At 41.1% G+C, this 21,328-nt stretch overlaps 1 protein-coding gene and 1 pseudogene across 1 annotated transcript; both read right to left on the bottom strand.

The window, feature by feature from the left end:
• Positions 1–21,328, bottom strand: part of LOC144274938 (von Willebrand factor A domain-containing protein 5A-like) — a 171,722-nt pseudogene that overhangs the window by 18,048 nt on the left and 132,346 nt on the right.
• Positions 16,581–17,510, bottom strand: LOC144274247 (olfactory receptor 14A16-like). The gene has a single exon (XM_077832906.1). It carries the CDS (start codon positions 17,508–17,510, stop codon positions 16,581–16,583), a length of 930 nt encoding a protein of 309 aa, XP_077689032.1.

Genomic DNA, 21,328 nt, shown 5'->3' on the forward strand with positions numbered 1-21,328 from the left:
CAAATATTAGGTCCCAGGGAATCCCAGGAGAATAAATTCCTTCACACTGGTGTGATAGCCCTTTTCCAGTGCGGTCAGCTGTTTTACCTGCCAAAACAAATGAAGACATGAAATTAAACTGATTAAACACAACCATGGCTTTGTGGGTTACAGATGATTTTGATGCACAGAAAGAGCAGATAAACCATTATTTCCTGCCTCTTTTAATTAAGGCTGAAAATATCCTATTGCTATTACATTTCTGGAGCCTTCCTGCTCACAGGGTGAATTTAAGCTTGTCCTAAATTTTCCTGTGGAAACTTTTTTTCCAGTGGAAAGTGGCTTTTGGACCAAAAAGAAACTTTCAGGATAGAAATTCCATTTTCTGGTGTTCCTTGAAAAACACAATTTTTAGTTTTTGTCAATGAAACATGTTTTTTCCACGGTCAGCATCCAAAGCCCAAGATTGATTTTATTTTAATTGATATTTTTGTTGTTTTAAATTGAAAATTTTCAAAGACAAAGTTGTTTTCTGGGTGTGTGTGGGGGTTGTCCTTTTGACAAAACCCTGAAAAATTTCAACAGAAAAAACAACATTTTTCCTGTAAATTCTTCAGGATTCAGGAGCCAAATCATTTTCAAATGAGACCTATGGGTGTTAGGCATTCAGCATAATCTGTGATTCTTTTAGAAGTGAACAAAACCCCATCGTCTCTTTTGAAAATCCCTGCTAAATAGGGTGAGCTTTTCAAAAGTTCTCATTATAGGCCTATTTCTGCTCCCGAGGAAGGAAGTCAATAGGATTTTTGTCATTGAGTCAGTGGGAGCAAACTTAGGTCAATACTGAACACATGAGATTTGTACCTGTCAATTTCCTTCCTACAATGCAAGAGGACCTTTAATTCTTTTTGTGCAGAAAGTTGCAGGTTCTAAGCCTGCTGAAGTCCCAGGTTGGAATGGGGATGTTATACAAAGTTGCAGTTCAGAGGACAGCTACTCAATTTTGGAGCATAAATAACCATTTACATCTATAAACCAGCATTCATTTTGGGTGGTTGAAAATGAGTCAGTTGCAACCTCCTTTGACCAATTGAGACTGAGGTGTGCAAGGTCATGCAATGCACCAATTACAGCAAAGCTCAGGGCCAGAGAGGACCAAAGAACAAAAGGAAGCAATTTTCCTAAAAAAAAAAAAAATAAATCAAAAAATGCATCCCTTTTTTATCAGAATTTTAAATTCTGATGAACAATTTCCTCAAAACTGTGAATTTCAAACATTTTTGACCAGCTATGCCAGGAGTCTGCAATTCTTCTCCCCGTTTAGTCATTCGAACATACTTCTCAACCAGAACCGTTAATAGAACCCAGGAGCCCTGATTCTCAGCCCCCGCTCTGCTCAAACCACAATCCTAACTCCCCTCAAAGAATGGGAATAGAACCCAAGTGTACTGATTCCTGGTCCTTTGATACAACAGCTATTCTACGCATCCCTAATAGAGCTCAGCACAGAATCCAGGTACCCTCACTCCCACACAACAGACCGCAAGCCCCACAAATACAGCAAAACTGTAATATGCCGAGTTTCTAAAACACCTTCAGAAAAAAATATCAGGTTCCCAGAGCTGGCCAAAAGTTTCCTTCACAGATGGATTAATGCTGAGGTCTCAAATTTGAGGCATTCAGAATTAGAAGCCACTTTTGAAAAAGTTGTCCCTACCTTGAAATCTGTCAATGACTTTTACAGTGAATGTTCTGAATTTTTGTTTGATTGCTTGTTTTGGGTGTTCTGATTTTTCATAACCTAAATTTAGTCCCCCTCTCTATTTGGATTTGAATTTGCAAAGCATCCGAAAGGAGTTATGAAATGTAATGGAGTTGGGTGCCTAATTCCCTCAGACACCTTTGAAAATCCCAGCCTTAAATATTTTGTATCGAAGTCTAATCAACACGGGCAATCAACAATTATATTTTCTCCCTCTTCAATATAAACCATTTATTTTGTTATGAATAATATCCTATGAATAACATCTAATGCCCTGATTCTGCAAACAGTTAATACATAAATAAACTTGCATATATAGACATATATAAAATAAAAATGCCTAAATTTACTCACATGAATGATTCCTTTGAAGTCAAGGGTTCCACTCACATGAGTAAAGTGAGGAAAATAAGTAAAATTTTTAAACATTTTTAAACAATGGAACTTACTGCAACTCATCATTCAGCAAATCTTCTCACTGGACAAACCTTCAGCTGGTGTGAATTATCAATAGACAGGGCTGATGAGAGAGGGAAGGTGGAACAATTGTACTGAGGTCCTGAGCTCAGTGCCCCTGCAAAACTATCTATTTAGGGTGAAGTGGGAGGGGGAAAACATAATTTACCGGGCCTCCAAATTTCTCTCAGCAGACCTCTCAATGGAGCTACGATTATTTAGACCAGCTGAGGATCTGGCTCTTTGTATTCAGTCTCCACTGATGGAAAGAGCAAATATCCAGAACAGTTAAAGCACCTGATTGACAAAATCTACTTGCCTGCCCTTTATCACGATGAAAATGATGAAAAACAGCCGTGATATTCTATTTTCTCCATAAAAAGAAGGACTCATCTCAGCTGAATGGTAGAGTTAATCTTTTCAAGACTTTCCTTGTACCAACGAGACCTTATTGGCTTGCAGGGAACTGTATGCCTTTCACAGTAAATTATGTTAAAAATATGGAATTCCTTTAAAAAAATACCTCGTTTGTCAGGTAGTGAACTGTAAGCACTCAGAACCAAGTTGGACACTAAGATGACGATTGATTAGATAGATAGGATAGGATTAAAGTTCAAAATGATCTGGACAAACTGGAGAAATGGTCTGAAGTAAATAGGATTAAATTCCATGAGGACAAATGCAAAGTACTTCACTTAGGAAGAAACAATCAGTTGCACATATACACAATGGGAAATGACTGCCCAGGGAGGAGTACTGTGGAAAGGGATCTTGGGGCCATAGTGGGTCACAAGCTAAACATGAGTCAGTAGCGTAACACTGTTTCAAAACAAAGAGCAAATATCATTCTGGGATGTATTAACAGGAGTGTTGTAAGCAAGACACAAGAAGTAATTCTTCTGCTCTATTCTGCGCTGATTAGGCCTCAACTGGCGTATTGTGTCCAGTTCTGGGCACCACATTTCAGGAAAGATGTGGACAAATTGGAGAAAGTCCAGAGAAGAACAACAAAAATGATTAAAGGTCTAGAAAACATGACCTATGAGGGAAGACTGGGGGGAGGGGGAGAGGGAAAGGGCTTGTTTAGTCTGGAGACAAGAAGACTGAGGGGGGACGTGATAACAGTTTTCAAGTACATGAAAGGTTGTTACAAGGAGGTGGGAGGTAAATTGTTCTCCTTAACCTGTGAAGATAGAACAAGAAGTAACGGGCTTAAATTGCAACAAGGGCAATTTAGGTTGGATATTAGGAAAAACTTCTGAATTGTCAGGATAGTAAAGCACTGGAATAAATTGTCTAGGGAAGTTGTGGAAACTTGACCTCATTGGTCATTTTGGTCAGGTGCCAGCGAGGTTACCTTTAGCTTCTTAACCCTTTACAGGTGAGAGGAGTTTTCCTCTGGCCAGGAGGGATTTTAAAGGCGTTTACCCTTCCCTTTATATTTATGACAGGTATTTAGGCACCTTGATATCTAAAACATTGATTTCAATGGATGTTAGGCAACTAGAAGGTTTGAAAATTCCACTAGGTGCCTAAATACTTTTAAAAATCTGGCCCTAGGGCTTGTCTATACAGAGAAGACACAGCAACTTAACTTCAATATGTTTATTTAGGCCACTGCCACTTTTGTGCCTTTGTGGACTCTTAGGTTGAAAACTGGTTATATCAGTTCAATTTGCACCTGAAAACTGGTATACATGAGGTTTAAACCAATATAATATCCACACACAAAGTTGCACTCTTTTAGCTAAATTGGTATAAAATCACACCTTTCATTATGTCAGTACAACTTTTTGTGTAGACTAGAGGCAAATATTTCAAAAGCACCAAAGTGTCTTAGAACCAGATTTTCAAAGGTTATTAGGTGTCTAGTGGGATTTTCAAAGCCTAGGCCCCTAAACCCCATTGAATTCAATTGGAGTTATGTGCTTAACCTGCGTAGGTACTTCTGAAATTCCCACTAGGTGCCTATCTGCCTATCTTCAGACGTCTGAATGTCTTCAGCCTATGGTGCTTTATACTTCTGTATCTTAGATCACCTATTAGGTTGTCTAAATGTGGACGTAGTTGCCTAACTTTGGGCAGCCACTTAGGGCCAGATTTGAAAAAGTATTTAGTCACCTAGTGAGATTATTAAAAGGACATAAGCACCTAACATCCACAGAAATCAATGAGTTGTAGGTTCCAAGGTGCTTCTGGAAATTTCAATAGGCATCTAAATACCTTGAGAAATCTGGCCTTTTGTCTTTTACAAACGGAGAAACTGAGGAACAAAGAACTTAAACAATTTCACAGTGGTCCATCAGCAAGTCAATGGAGACACAGAACCAAGGTCTCCTGACTTCCAGTGCTCTTCTTTAAACAAAGACACCGTCCTTACTAAGCCAGGGGTTTGGCACATTCTTGAGAAGACAGTGAAATTCTGTTGAGACCAAATCCCAAGAGCACTTCTGAGGAACATAAATTCGTCTTCTTTCTTGGACCTGTTGAGTTGCCATACATAAACAAAGCAGGTAAGGGAAAAAGACAGCAGGGTGATGACAAAATGGTAATGCAATGAGATTCTAATCAATATAGAAATTTATGCAATAAGTAGGAGGATTTTGTGTATGAAACCTTTAAATGTTTGATTTATAGCTGGAGGAAAAAATATGGCTCACAATGCATTTTTTTCCTCAGAATCCAAGAACGCCTCATTCTAAGGAGAGAATATAATGTGTGAAGGGAGTCTGTTCTGGCTAGTTCTGTCAGCAAAAGCTAATAAGTTAGGTCCACTAGAGAGAGAGAGAGAGAGAGAGAGAGGGAGAGGATCCCAGAAATATACTTTAAACCACTTGTATTAAGACCTATTTTTTGTATACTTGGTAATGTGACCTAGTGGGCCATATCTGGTTGGAAGGAATAGGTTTCCCAGTGAGTAATTGGTTCATCTGTAACATATTTCCTTCTCTCTCACTTACTTTCTCACTTTCTTAATTTCACTCATCTTTTTCAACTCTTGAATGCAGAAGAGAAAATAACTATATGATAGATCTGTGGAACTCACTGCTGCTGTAATTTATTGAGTCGCATAGATAAGAATGTAAAAATGGATTGGATATTTCTCTTAGAGGTAGACTTTAGGTTTTCATAGCTACAAATGCCACATGGACGCCCACTCCTCATTAATTTTCACGGGTATTTCTTTGTTTAAAAACCAGATTTTTAAAGGTTTTTAGGCACCTCATGAGATTTTTAGAAGCATCCTGGCACCTAAAAATCCTTGATTGCAATGGGTATTAGACACCTAGCTGCTTTGAAAAATCCCACTACGCACCTAAAAGCCTTTAAGAATTTGCCCCATAATCCCTTAGGCAGCTTTTGAACTGTCAGCTGTAGCCTGGTCTGGTAGATGGGAAATAAGGAGTTGGAGTTTGTCCCAGCTCTGTCACTCATTTACTGTGTGAAAGTCAGATTAACTCTCTGTGCCTCAGTTTCCCCATCTGTAAATAAATGAAATAATACTACTCACCCACCTTGGTAAAATGGTTTGAAATCTACAGGTGAAAAAGCACCACGAATTTCTTCCCAAGTCTACTAGAGTGAATGAATAGAATAACTTTGACTTCCTCTGTCATTGGATCAGGCCCTCTGTAACTATGAAGTTTAGGGTATTAGAAGGCAGGAGATCCTGGTCTCTGTTCCGGGCTTTTCCCCTGACTTCCGATGCATCCCTAAGCAAGATCCTTTACCCCTCTGCCCCAATTTCTCCTCAGATGGCAGAGGATTGATAATGCTTAATTATTTACTACAGAGGGGCATTGGGCCCATTCCAAACAACACTGAAGTTATGGCTACAAAGGCAGTTCTTTTCAACCTGTTGTAGAATAAAATAGCTTAGGACTGGACAGTGATTTGAAGATGTAAAGATGTTTATAAGTACAAGGTATTATTATCTTTGCCAGACTAGCTCAGATTAGCATAAGGAGGATAATCATTATGGGTGCGATTTTTAAAAGAGTCTGTGGGAATCAGGCATTTACATTCCACTGAATCACAATGAGATTTGAATTTTTAATTGTTTTGAACTCCTTTGAAAATCCCCTTGCACAGTAATAATCAACCGTTTATCCTTCAGGGCAAAGTCTTATTTCCATCTCAGCTGAGCATGGAATGTGCCTCTAAGGTCCAGCACTGCAAAATCAGATACATTTATTTTGGTTTATAATTTCTTCTTTTGTAAAATGGGGACAATGACCCTGACTCCGGTTGTAAAATGTGTTGAGATCTACTGATGAAAAGCATTGCACAAAAGCTAGGGATTATACTTAATGAGCATTGTCAATTAAGCACTGTCTGGTACATAATTCTGCATGAAATTCTTGTTCTGGTCTCACTTGTATGTTAATATGTCATGGATAGGCTTGGCAGCATTTTATTTTTATTATTTATAATTTTGATGGGTACTGTCACTGTTTATTTTTAAGCATTTTCTCCACTTTTTATTTATTTCAGTGTTCATAGTTGTACAAAATTATGGGAGTGGGGCGTGGGAGACTGTCAGACAAATGATAGTTAACGCTGAGATTCAAAAAGTGAAAGCTCTATAAACCATTAAAACACAAATTGTCAACATCACGTGTTAAACTATAGAAAGTAAATATCCTTAATTCAACAGATCATACCTGTTTTCACTATTCATTCACTAATCCATTTGTAAGCCAAAATCAGAAGTCTAAATCACCGGATTTTGACTCTAATAAGTTCTCCCGCAGTATTTTTCTTACTTTGCCTATCTGTACATTTTGAGTATTATCGATGAAAATACATTTTCATCAGTTTGCGTGTGTGTGTGGTGAAATCGACATTTACCAACGTTCACCAATACAAATCTAATCCTTCCAAGACTAGTCATGATGTCTGTTCCTTGGTTGTTAGAATTTGATCCTGGGCAAAATGTACAATCAGTTTTAATGTTCAGTACAAAGGGGGAGATTGTCAAAGGATTTTCAATGGGAGTTGGGCCACAGAATTGCCCACTTTGCCTCTGAAAATCTTCACCAAAGACAAAAATCATGGTCCTGGACTCAGAAGAAGACACATAAATAACCCCAATGTTCCAAAGGTGTGTATTGGGAAGGGTAGCTGAGTTCTGAAATGAGCTAGAGAATGGAAAATGAGGGAGGATCTAGGAGAAAAGATTAGGAGTTCAAGTTTGGCAATGTTGTGCTGGAACTAGAGATTAGGATTCTCTGCCTTGGAATATACCAATGTAAAATGTTCATCGTAGAGCCTTTGAGGAACAAAGACAAGTCCTGCCTGCCGCAGAGCACAGAAGAGATTCATGAAGGAGAAAATAGTAGAGGACAAGACTGACCCATTTACCTTAATATTAGAAGAAAGGAAATGTTCAGGGAAACTGGGATATTTTTCTTCCTCTTCTTCTTCATGCTAAATTCCGTAGATCTGTTAAAATGGGATTTGCATATCAGTGATTCTCCAGAGTGCAAGTCAAGATCATCCCTTAAATATGGACATCCAAAATCAAGGGAAATTCTACATGCTGTGTGTCCATAACCTAATGGAGTTCAATGGGTATTGGGTACCAAACTCTCTTAAGCCCCTTTGAAAATCCCAGCTAACATCATGGAGGGACTTTTGACAAGGAATAGCACTGGCTGAAGATTGAATGAACAAGTAGTAGATCAAAAGTGCCATCAACATTTCCAATGTCAATGGGAAAAATGATGAAATGATCAGGATCCCCTTCCCTTCCCTTGCTCTGTTTCTTGACAAACTCTAGTTGCAAGTAGTAGCTGATTGAGGCTTCGGGAGATAGGGGAGGTGGTAATAATTGTTCAGGCATTAGGATTCTGACTTGAACATTCAAGGAACATCCAGTAATGTATTTTAACTGTTTAACTCCATGGGTATCTCTTGTGACCTACAGAAATCAAGACTGGGGTAGAGATGGAGAACTGATTCGGTGCGTTGGTTTTCACCTCCTGAGTCAGCAAGGTATGCAGGGACCCTGCCTATGGACAGAACGCTGAGGTTTTTCTATGCCATGTGCTGGGCAGCTTGTCTTGAGGACAAAGAAAGCGGAGGCCAAATGACAAGAGACTATAAAAAGCTGCTGCAGCTCCTCCATCTGGTCTTCAATTCTGCTTCTTACGTCTGGAGGAACTTTGCTGCACACTGAAGCTCTGAACCAAGGACTGAAAGACCCATCCCAGCTGTGGATGTCCTCCAGAGACTTGATTTGAACCTGCAGTTTATTCTCTCACTGCTGCAAGCCTGAACCAAGAACTTTGCCATCACTGTATGTCATTGATTCCATTGAACCAATTGTAGCTTTCATCTATATCGTTTTCCTTTCATGAATAAACCTTTCGATTTTAGATCTAAAGGATTGGCAACAGCGTGATTTGTGGGTCAGATCTGATTTGTATATTGACCTGGGTCTGGGGCTTGGTCCTTTGGGATGGAGAGAACCTTTTTCCCTTTACTGGGGTCTTGGTTTTCATCACCATTTGTCCTCATAACATGTGGCACTGGTGGTGATACTGGGAAACTGGGGTGTCTAAGGGAATTGCTTGTGTGACTTGTGGTTAGCCAAAGTCTTCTCTGTCTGGCTGGTTTGGTTTCCTTGGTGTGCACAGAAACCCCAGCCTTGGGCTGTAACTGCCCTGCTTGAAGCAATTTGTCCTGAATGGGCGCTCTCCGTTGGGTCCCGCCAGAACCAGCATCGTTACACTGATAAGGGACTCAATTAATAAAGAAATAAAGTAATATAATTAATGTCATTTAACGTGGGTTTATGGTAAATAGATCCTGTCAAACTAACTTGGTATCATTTTTGATGACATTACAATTGTGATTGATAAAGGCAATAGTGCTGATATAATAGACTTCTCTATGGCATTTGACTTGGTACTGCCTGACGTTTTGACTAAACAACTAGAAGGATACAAAAATAACATGGCACACAATACATGGACTAAAAGCTGGCTCACGGTTAGGTCTCAAAATGTAATTGTTAAAGGGAATCGTTATGGAACAGGTATGTTTCCAGTGGGGTCCAAGAGGGTTCTGTTCATATCCTAACGCTATTAAACATTTTTTCATCACATGGAAGATGACATAAACTCATCACTGATAAAGTTTGCAAATGACACAAAAATGAGGAAGTAGTTAATAATGAAGAGGACAGGGTTACAGAGCGATCTGGATCCCTTGGTAAGCTGGGCGCAAGCAAACAATATGATTTTACTATGGCTAAATGTGAATGTCTACATCTAGGAACAAAGCATGTAGGACATACTTGCAGGACGTGGAACTCTATTGTGGGAAACAGTGATTCGGAAAAAGATTTGGCGGTCATGGTGGATAATCAGCTGAACATGAGCTCCCAGTGTGATGCTGTGCCAAAAGGACTAATGCAATTCTTGGATGCATAAACAGGAAAAAGACTATGTCCAGTTCTCGTGTCAACAATTCAAAAAGGATGTTGATCAATTGGAGAGGGTTCAGAGAAGAGCCATGAGAATGACTAAAAGTTTAGGAAGCACGCCTTATAGTGACAGACCCAAGGAGCTCAATCTATTTAGCTTAACAAAAAGAAGGTTAATGGGTGAATAAACCACAGTCTATAAATTCCTTCATGGTCTCTTCAGTCTAGCATAGAAAGGGATAACACCATACAATGGTTGGAAGTTTAAGCTAGGCAAAATCAGACTGGAAATATGGCGTACAGTGAGAGTAATTAACTTTTGGAGCAATTTACTAACGGTCACGGTGGATTCTCCATCACTGAGAATTTTTCAATCAAGATTGGATGTTTTTCTAAAAGATCTGCTCTACAAATTATTTTGGAGAAGATCTATGTCCTGTGTTATACAGAAAGTCAGACTAGATGATCACAATGGTCCCTTCTGGCTTTGGAATCTATGAATCAATGAACTCAATCAGTTTAGGTGCCTTGGTGTTTTTGAAAATCCCACTACATGCCTAAATACCATTTAAAATCTGGCCCTGGGTGACTTGAGAGACTACATCCAATTTTCAAGAGTTTTAATCTTTCAGAGCCAGATTTTCAAAAGTATGAAGATGTCTAAAGCTTCAGATAGATGCTGAGTGGGATTTTCAAAAACCCCTCACCAGATTAGGTGCCTAACCTGCTTAAGCATTTTTGTCAGTTTGCACCGTTGACATCTAAACACTTTTGAAACTCTAGCTCTTAGGCTCCTAAGCAACTTACATGATTTTGTAATGAGATTTAGGCTTCTATATCATGTAGGCACTATCATAAATATAAAGGGAAGGGTAACCACCTTTCTGTATACAATGCTATAAAATCCCTCTTTGACAGAGGCAAAACCGTTTCACCTGTAAAGGGCTAAGAAGTTAAGATAACCTCGCTGGCACCTGACCAAAATGACCAATGAGGAGACAAGATACTTTCAAAGCTGGAGCGGGAGGAACAAAGGGTCTGTCTGTCTGTCTGTGTGATGCTTTTGCTGGGAACAGATCAGGAATGCAGCTCAGAACTCCTGTAAAAAGTTAGTCAGTACTCTAGCTAGAAATGCGTCAGATTTCCTTTTGTTTAATGGCTGGTAAAATAGGCTGTGCTAGATGTAATGTATATTCCTGTTTTTGTGTCTTTTTGTAACTTAAGGTTTTGCCTAGAGGGATTCTCCATGTTTTGAATCTGATTACGCTGTAAGGTATTTACCATCCTGATTTTACAGAGGTGATTCTTTTACCTTTTCTTTCATTAAAATTCTTCTTTTAAGAACCTGATTGCTTTTTCATTGTTCTTAAGTTCCAAGGGATTGGCTCTGTGTTCACCTGTACAAATTAATGAGGATTTTTATCAAGCCTTCCCCAGGAAAGGGGGTGTAGGGCTTGGGGAGATATTTTGGGGGAAAACATCTCCAAGTGGGCTCTTTCTCTGTTCTTTGTGTAACACGCTTGGTGGTGGCAGCATAGGGTTCAAGGACAAGGCAAAGTTTGCACGTTGTGGAAGTTTTTAACCTAAGCTGGTAAGAATAAGCTTAGGGGTCTTTCATGCAGGTCCCCACAGCTGTACCCTGGAGTTCAGAGTGAAGAAGGAATCTTGACAGGCACCAATGAAAACTGTACTTGTGATGTCTAACAATCCATGTAACAAAGCTTCTCCTGAATTATGGTCTCTTGTGTCTTCACAGATGGAGCCTGTGACTGGAATAGAGAAGGAAAACCAGTCCAGGATATAAGAATTTATCCTTCTGGGCTTCCCACGTAGTCAATATTTGCAGATCTCTCTTTTTGTGGTGTTTGCCATGATGTATGTCCTGACAGTTGCAGAAAATGTTGCCATCCTAGTCCTAGTGAGGGCCAGCTATCAACTCCGCACCCCCATGTATGTCTTCCTTTGCAACCTCTCCTTGCTGGAGATATGATACAGCACAGCCTGTGTTCCCAAGATCACTGCGATTTTCCTGGGGAAAAACAGAACCGTCCCCTTTAGTAGCTGCATCCTGCAGATGGACTTCATTTTCTCCCTGGGCGGCACAGAATATTTCCTCTTCTCTGCCATGGCCTATGACTGCTATCTGGCTATTTGCTACCCACTGCACTATAGCACCATCATGAACAGCACCTTGTCTGCTCAGCTGGCCCTTGGCTCCTGGGTGTGTAGTTTCCTGGCTATTTCTATCCCAGAATCTCTGAGAGTTAGGTTGTCCTTCTGTGGCACTAATGTCGTTACTTGTTTCTCCTGCAGCATAGATTCCTTCATCATTCTCTCCTGCCCAGACACCTACGTGACTGAGATGGCAGCTTTTATCATCTCGATCATCGTCATCCTGGGATTATGTTCAATAACTCTGGTCTCCTACATTTACACCCTCTCCACCATACTGAGAATCCCGTCAGCCCAAGGCCAGCAAAAGGCCTTTTCCACTTGCTCTTCCCCCCTCACTCTTGTGATTATATGGTACAGCTCCACCATCTTCCTGTATGTCAGGCCTTCCAGACTGAATGCCTTGGACATGAACAAGACTGTCAACACTTTGAATACTATTGTAACTCCGCTGTTAAACCTCTTCTTTGACAGTCTGAGAAACAAAGAGGTGAAGGAGGCTTTATGGAAGGTATTCAGTGGGACATGAAGTTGTTTTTGAATGGCTTAGATGTTACTGGGTCTGATTCTCAGCCTGTGCTCATGTTCCCTTTGGTAGTAACTGTCCTTGTTGTTGTTCTTTTAATCCTGGTTCCAGTTTTACATTGACAACTTTTGTATTTGAGTAAAATGTTCAGAAGTGCCTAAGGGCCAGATTTGCAAAGGGATTTAGTCACCTAAAGATTCAGATAGGCCTCTAAATATGATTAAAGATCTAGCTTCTAGGAGCTTAATTTTTATTGAAAATCTACTGGACGTGAGCTCCTAAGGGGCATATTTTCGAAGATATTTAGGTATCTAAAGATGCAGATAGTTTTTTAGTGGGCTTTTCAAAAGCACTTCAGCAGATGAGGCACAAAATCCCATTGATTTCAGTGGTAGCTACAAATACTTTTGAAAATCTGTCCCTTAAAATCTATCGAGAGATTTCATCAACAGCCCATTGGCATCAATGAACATCTTTCAACTGAATTAAATGGCCTTTCGATCAGGCCCTATGTGGACATTACTTTTAGCAATTCACATTTAGGCCCCTGTCATAAATATAAAGGGAAGGGTAAACCCCTTTAAAATCCCTCCTGGCCAGAGGAAAAATCCTCTCACCTGTAAAAGGTTAAGAAGCTAAAGGTAACCTTGCTGGCACCTGACCAAAATGACCAATGAGGAGACAAGATATTTTCAAAAGCTGGGAGGAGGGAGAAAAACAAAGAGTCTGTGTCTGTCTGTGTGATGCTTTTCCCAGAGACAGAACAGGAATGGAGTCTTAGAATTTAGTAAGTAATCTAGCTAGGTATGTGTTAGATTATGATTTCTTTAAATGGCTGAGAAAATAGCTGTGCTGAATAGAATGAATATTCCTGTCTGTGTGTCTTTTTTGTAACTGAAGGTTTTGCCTAGAGGGATTCTCTATGTTTTGAATCTAATTACCCTGTAAGGTATTCACCATCCTGCTTTTACAGAGATGATTTTTTTTTTTACTTCTATTAAAAGTCTTCTTGTAAGGAAACTGAATGTTTTTTCATTGTTCTAAGATCCAAGGGTTTGGGTCTGTGGTCACCTATGCAAACTGGTGAGGATTTTTACCAAACCTGCCCCAGGAAGTGGGGTGCAAGGGTTGGGAGGACTTTGGGGGGAAAGACGTGTCCAAACTTTGTTCTTTCAGGAACCCAGATAAAGTTTGGTGGTGGCAGTCAAAATGCAAGGGGAAAGGGTAAAATTAATTTGTACCTTGTGGAAGTTTTAACCTAAGCTGGTAAAAGTAAGCTTAGGAGGTTTTCATGCAGGTCCCCACATCTGTACCCTAGAGTTCAGAGTGGGGAAGGAACCTTGACAGCCCCCATCCTGAGATCCTTACTCAAGTGCTAAATTATATTTTTTTGAGTCGTCCAGTTGATTCTAATGGGACTACTCACACTAGGAAAGAAAGCTTGTGCATAAAGCTTGTGCAGGATCAAGACCTTAGTGACACAGAATCTGCACTCAGAAGTTTGTTCTAAGTTTAAATTTGTAGCAACTCCAGAGTTTTCATTATCTGTGATCTATAACTGGTTGGCCAACTCACACAACATTGTGTCTGTTTCCTGATTCAATAGCTGAAAAATTATTAAACAGTTGACTAAAGAACAACATACAGGAAATACAGAATGATGAACAACGATGGTGGATTTTTTTTTTAATTAGTGAAGAATTTCAAAAAATCAAACTTATTTCCCTTTTTAAGGGTTCTAAGTTTGGGGGTCCTACATGTTGGTAAATGGAAATAAGTCAATAACGTTTTTTATAAAGTTTATAAAGTTTTTATAAATGTTGTCAAAAATTGAAATGAAAAAATTAATTAAAAAAAGAAAACAAAAATTCACTAAGTCAACAGTTCTGTACAAAAATTTTCATTTTTGAAAATGGTCTTTTTCAACAAAAAGGAATTACAAGGGAGAAAGAAGTTCAATTAATGGTGATCAATATGTTTCCACAGAATGTTTTTTATCAAATGAACTTAATTTAACTGTGACATTTCTGATAGATAAAGACAATGGTGTTTATGTAATAAACTTGCATTTTTCTAAAGGTTTGATTCAGGGTTACATCGCACTATTTAAAAAAAAACACAACACAAAACCAATAGTAAATTGATTAAAAACTGGCTAACTGATAGTTCTCAAAACATAACTGTTGATGGGGACTGTTGATTTTAATGGGTGATAGACACCTAGATGCTTTTGAGAATCCCACTAGGTTCCTAAATACTTTTACATATCTTGCCCTTGATGCCTGACTTATTTGTATTTTTGTATATTTGTATCTAGACCAGTCTTATCATCAGAGTGTAAATAAACTTTAACTTTTACCTTTGTATCCCCCTACCTTTTGGAAAGTGTTTTACTTATTAAGGCTGGGGATTTCAAAGGAGCGTAAAGACGTAGGCTGGGTTTACCAAAGGAACCTGAGAGAGTTTTAATAGAATTTTTGCACCTATGTCCCTTTGGCATCTTTGGAAGTCCCAGCCCTAATTAGAGCTGGTTGGAATTTTCATTGTAGAGGAAATTCCAATATTTTGAAATTGGTTTTTATCCCAAATCTGGATGAAAATTTAAAACGTGCTGATACAGACTAATACGGCTACCGCTCTGAAACTTGTATTTAGCTGTGACACCTTTCCCAGACCCGAAGAAGAGCTCTGTGTAAGCTTGGAAATTTGTCTTTCCCAACTACAGAAATTGGGCCAATACAGGATGTTACTTCACCCATTGCTCGGAAAACCCCATCAAGGCGATGACATACGGGCATGCCCAATAAATGAGAAAATACTGACAACACTGTCTACCCAAACATTCAGCATCTCCCCAGGCAGAGGAACCAGAATGGAGATGGGGGGGGCAGGGGGCCCTGGATCCATCACTCTTAAAAGTGGGAGGGCTGTGTGCTCCCACTTTTTACTGGCCTTAAGGGTGAGCGATGGTGGGGAGGGGGCAGAGAAGAGCAAGCATGGGGAAGGGCCTTAGGGGGAAGAGGTGGCACGAGGCCAGGGCCTCGAGGAAAGAGGCCGTGTGGGAGTGGGGCCTGGGATCAGGTGTCGGTGCCCCCCCCCCCGCCGACTTCTAGGGAGCTTCCGGTGCTCCTGTGCCCAGGCACTCCCACCTCATAAAGAAACAAATCAATCCACAGGAAAAAAAAAAAAAACAACCCTAAAATAAAATAAAAAAATCTGAGAAAGAAGCAGGAACCAAACAATTGCACTGATACCACAATCATATTTTTTACCCTGAGGGGAAGAACAAAAAAAGGAATGGAGTCTCTGGCTCCTCAGGGTCTACTAGGGGCTTTGCTATGGCTCCTGATTTTAGGCGGAAGGTGCTCAGATAGCATGGTGATGTGTGACAGTGTGGAATGCTGAGATAGATAGACAGATTAGATTAGATTAGATAGAAGGAACTCCTGCAAGTCCTTCTTACATGGGATTATGGTTGGCAGCTGACACAGGGTAGGATTCTGCACTTAAATAGGTCCCCTGTCTCTTTGTCATGTGCTAAAATTAAGACTTCCAGACCCACCAGCCATGCCCCCCACCCCTCCCTCCGGCGCATCACTTGCAGACTCCCTATACAGCAAAAGACTTGTTCCATGCTGCAGGGCCTGTAGGTGAAAGCAAAAAAAGTCAGTCTTGATTTCTCTGAGTGATAGTCCTTCAGCAAAGTAACAGGCACCTTTCTCAGGTAGGAGGAGAGCTGCCATGAACAAAGAGCGATAGACGGCTATTGAGCAAGCCCAGACTTCTGCAGTCACCATATCAATATTTACCCAGAGAGCAGAAGACAGAGTTCATGATCTGATGCTGCCGTATCCCACTCTGTCACATCAGCAAACAGACACCCAAAAGCCATCATACCCCAAGCAAAGCTTTGACCCCAAAAAAGAAGAAGAACCAGAGACTCCATGAAGTCCACTGGGTACTTTCTAATGGCTACTGATTTTGTGTGGAAGGTACTCAGATAACATGGTGAGGGGTGGCAGTATAAAAGCAGGAGATAGATAGATTTTCATCTTACTTATACTGGTATAAACCTGGAAGAACTCCACTGACTGAGTGGAGTTAGTGTGGATTTACCACTATACAGACAGCATTTTGCATAAAAAAAATCACACACCATATTCTTATGGGGACAATAATGTCGTCAGTTGATTGTATTTATAAAAAAACCACAGATAAAACCATGTTCATAAGAGAAACGCAGACATTTTATTCTAGTTGAATAACCTCCACCCAGTCAGTTTCCTCAGGGAAGCTTTGATTTCCTTGTTCCTTATGCTGTAGATGATCGGATTCCTCACTGGCGGCAGCACGGAATAGAGAACAGCCACCACGAGATCCAGAGCTGACGGCGAGCTGGAGATGGGTTTCATGTAGGCAAAGACAACAGTGGAAAGAAACATGGAAATTACAATGAGGTGCGGAAGGCATGTGGAGAAGGTTTTATGTCGGCCCTGCTCAGAGGGGATTCTCAATACCGTGGTCAAGATCTGAACATATGTCACAATTATAAAAACAAAGCAACTTACGGTTAAACACACACTAAATCCAATAATCCCAACTTCATTGAAGTACGAGTTAGAGCAGGCGAGCTTGAGTAGCTGGGGGATTTCACAGAAGAACTGATCCATCATGTTGCCTCCACAGAAGGTTATCGAAAACGTGTTCCCGGTATGCATTGAAGAATAGAGAATTACACTGATCCAGGCACTGGCTGCCATTTGGACACAAGCTCTCCTGTTCATTATAGTCTCATAGTGCAGTGGTTTGCAGATGGCGACATATCGATCGTACGCCATGATGGTGAGTAAGGCAAAGTCGGCTACAGCAAAGAAGATGAGGAAAAAGACTTGGGCGACACATCCAGAATAGGAAATGGACCTGTTGTTCATAAGGGAATTGGTCATAGATTTGGGGATGGTGACAGAGATGGAGCCGAGGTCTAGGATGGACAAACTCATCAGGAAGAAGTACATGGGGGTGTGAAGGTGGTGGTCAAGAGCTATGGCTATGATGATGAGAAGGTTCCCTGTCAGGGCTGCCAGGTAAAGCACTAGAAACACCATGAAGTGCAAAATCTGCAGCTCTCGAACATCAGAGAATCCCAGGAGAAGGAACTCGGTCACGGTGGTTCGGTTGAACATTATCTTTCTTAGTTCATTGTGTGATGGCTGTGGAGGGAAGGACAAGAGCAATGGTCAGGGTTATAGTGAGAGAGGGAATGACTCTGATTCCCCTCTCCATGATATCTCATGGTGTGAATGTCAAAGGTGCACAGCACTTGTCACTTCCATTGTCTGGAGTAGTGAGGGCTCCTCACTGCTCACAACCAGGGCACTACTCTGGTGCGTTATTACAGGAGTGTAAATTGGCATCACTCCCTTAAAGTCACTGGAGCTGGGTCAGTTTACACCATCTGAGGATCTGGCCCAAGATGTGGCTTGATCAAATGCAGGATGAAAGATGGAACAAAGTACAACCCAAATCCAACAATCTGAGCCAAAATTATGCCCCTATTGCTATAGACAGCAGGCTCACAACTTGGCCAACTAAAATACTAAAATGCCAGCACAGTCTGATTCCCACTTAACTGAGAAATACAGCACAGAATCACCCAGCTTCCCGCATGGCAGCTTTTCTGTGATGATTCCACCCCAACATCCCACATACCGCCTGATGCCTACTTACACGTTGATTTATGGCACCAGATCCCAGCTGCACTCCCATTGCTGGGTGATGATGGGCTGGTCGCATCGCTCAGTTGCTGCTAGGTTGTGTGGTTCCCCTCTGTGACTTTATTTCTGTGCTGTGTGAGTCAGGAGACTTTGGTTCTAGTCTTGCCTCTGTCACTTTGTGACCATGGAGCAGTCACTGCTGCCTCTCTTTCCTCCCCTTCCCTTTGACTGTCTTGTGTACTTTGAATGTGAACTCTTTTGGGGATGGATTGTGTCTTCCTATGTGCATGTTCTGTGCACATGTTGACAGTATTTTTGTTTAGCAGGCAGCAGTGTGGAACAGAGGCTATGATGGTAGAAGTGGAGATCTGGGTTCTAGTTCCATCAGCCTCCTGCCTGTCCTTGGGTAGGATAAAGAGAGACAGCCTTTGTCTGGGAGCTTCGACTAAGCTAAGTTTCCAGGTAGGAGTAGTCAGACAATTTCTACTTTATTTCAAAGGAAAATTCAGTTTTCAGTTGAATATATTTTCATGGAAAATCTCTGATATCCATAACAATGAAAACTTGTTTTCATTATGCCAAAAAATTTTCAGGTTCCAACAGTTTTCGGCTGAAACTGTTTGGTTCTCACAACCTCAATGAAAAGTCAATTTTTTCTGGTGGAAAAAAAATCTGATCATCTCTAGATATCTGCATAATTTGATAGTAAAAGTCTTCAAGAGGTCTAATTGCAATTCATATTTGTGATATTAAATTTGCCCCATATATTAATACTCTAACATATGTAATTGAAATAGAAAACTTACTTTGTTGGTCTTTATTCCAATTTGCGATGCATTTGATCCGACTGTGTTAGGAATCATTGGTCATTATCTATCTATCTATCTATCTATCTATCTATTCACCCACTGCCAGGATTGTTTGGTTCTCTCTCTCTCTCTCTCTCATGCCCCCATCACTGTCATATCCACCAGCTGTTGTCAGATCCCTTCGCTGGATGTCCTGAGTTGCAGGGGTCTCTCTGCAGTTCCTAGCACAGATGGGCGCTCCCTGCTTCCCTCCTAGGGCAGCTTGGGTGAAAGGTGATGGACTAAATGGGATCAGGGACTGAAAGACAGTCCCAGCTCTCGAGCTGATCCTGGTTTGTGACAGCTTCAAATAAGGTCACAGCCCAAGATATCCCTGCTCTGGGGCTAAATAGCTGAATCCGGTCTCCAAAGCTGTGAGCCCAGCTCTGCTCTCACCTCAGGAGCAAACCATCCTGACAACCTGCCCTAGTTGACCCTAACTCCCCAGAGGGGGAACAGCACCTGCCCTGCATCTCACATGATGACAGCATCTCTTGAAGGACCTTTAGCTAAAAACAAGGCAGGGCTGGATCAAAAAGGGGGTCCCCACAGGATGGCAAAATAAAACATATATTTGTAGCACAGACATGGGATCTACAATAGCTAAGAGCCTCTTGGCACCAGAGTCTCAGTTCGCCTGGAATAGCCTGTTCCTTCATTAACTCCACATAGTCACCTCTAGGGGAGCAGAGATGTTTTTCTCCTGCATTGCACCAGCAGCTCTTGGGATGCAGCCACCAGAGGAACCCACAGCTCAGGCTGCCCTGGCTGCTTCAAGTTCCTCACTAAGAGACAAACACTAAAAACTAAGGACCAGGTCCTGGGCTGGTGTAAGTTGATACACTTCCACTGACTTCAGAGTATTGAGGGCTATTTACACCATTTGGGGATCTGACTCATTGACTTCCAGGGAGCTACATCCATTTACACCAGCTGGGGATCTGGCCCATGACACAGTTTCCAACCCATATCCTTTGCCTGTGAAACTGAACCAAAGAAGAGTCAAACATTCGTAACCAGGCTCCTCTTTCCTAGCTCTTTGTCCACTGGGATGAATTACAAGTATAACTTGTAAGGGTGACAGAGCGATTCATTCCCACTTGGGACAGAACTGGGGACAGTGTTGTAGAGATTTTCTGCATCTGATCTTCAACTTTTATTGGGATGAATAGCCCAGGTCTTTTCCTTTCTTCCTTTCTTCCTTTCTTTCTTAGTAGTAACATTGTTTTCCTTCCGGCAGACAACATTAAAATAAAAGGCTGCTTTGGCTACAGATGCACTGTTTAAAAATGTGTAATTTACACGAGACATTCATGTCAGAGAAACTGATGAAATACAAAGAGCCAGAGAGTAGAAATCAGCCCCAGACCGATTGGAATCAGTGGTTCCGATCCTCAGCAAGTTCAAATCAGGGTAGCTCCACTGAAGTGAATGGGTCAGTGCCCCAGTTTCTGTAAATCACCTCTAGCTGCCTTGGACTCAAAGGGTCCAGACCCCCAAACAGCTGTTGTGTAAATCAGCCCCAGCCCCACTGAAGTCAATTAGACCAGTTCCTCAGTGAATGTAATTTGGCAGAGTGCTATGGAACTCGGCCAGGTTACTTGAGCTAAATATCTGTGCCGTGATGTCGAGTTTTTTGTTTGTTCCTGTCTCTGAGATTTTCATTGCTGAACATCACAATCCCATCTCAATGCTCCTGGAATATTCCAATAGCAGGGTTCATAGAAACCTGTAAGATGGGTACCCAACCAGTAAATGAACTGATGAATTTTATTACCATCACAGCAACGCCCTTCTAGTTAAGGTTGCACCATGACTTCTGTTTAAAGGTCCTCTTTTTTTTAAAAAAAAAGGAAAAAACAGAAGAGAAGCTAAGTCAGATTCTTTTGAAACTTAATGTGCCTTAGGAGGGTGCAGGGTAGGATTAGTGACCTAAATGTGGGGTCATCTGAGAGAGGGTTGTGGAGATATGAGCCCAGTTACAAGTTTCTAGGTTTTGTTTATTTTGCTCAAAGCTAGAGATCAAACTATTGATGTGATGCAGCTCAAAATGGTCTCAATCTGTCTCATTTTACCCAAGGTAGTGCACGGCCCCCACTAAATCTTGGGGGACCCGAAATGAGAATGCAATTTAAGAAAGTCTGCGTGTTGGATTGTGCGCTTGTGCCAATGCAGAAGGAGGGCTAGCGGATTTCCATTCCCGCCATTTCGTATGGTTTAAAGCTCAGTTTCTGGAAGTGCACTAGAAGCTGAATGGTTACTCGGATAGCTTTGAAATTTGGGTGCCTCAGGCAGGCCCGGGGTAGCATTCGAGTTCCAAATTTGTTGTCTATAACTTCCAGTTTCCTTCTGCTGCCTTGTATTGTTAAACTGCGAGGTACTAATGGCTGGATCAATCACAGACCACATGGAGATTGACGGCTGTGAATTCATCCTTCA

Source organism: Eretmochelys imbricata, chromosome 14, assembly GCF_965152235.1.
Source record: "Eretmochelys imbricata isolate rEreImb1 chromosome 14, rEreImb1.hap1, whole genome shotgun sequence".
NCBI lineage: Eukaryota > Metazoa > Chordata > Testudines > Cheloniidae > Eretmochelys > Eretmochelys imbricata.

What these genes read in the sequence shown, in the direction of transcription:
- LOC144274247 (XM_077832906.1), bottom strand. Translation starts at nt 17,510, where the DNA reads ATGTTCAACCGAACCACCGTGACCGAGTTCCTTCTCCTGGGATTCTCT.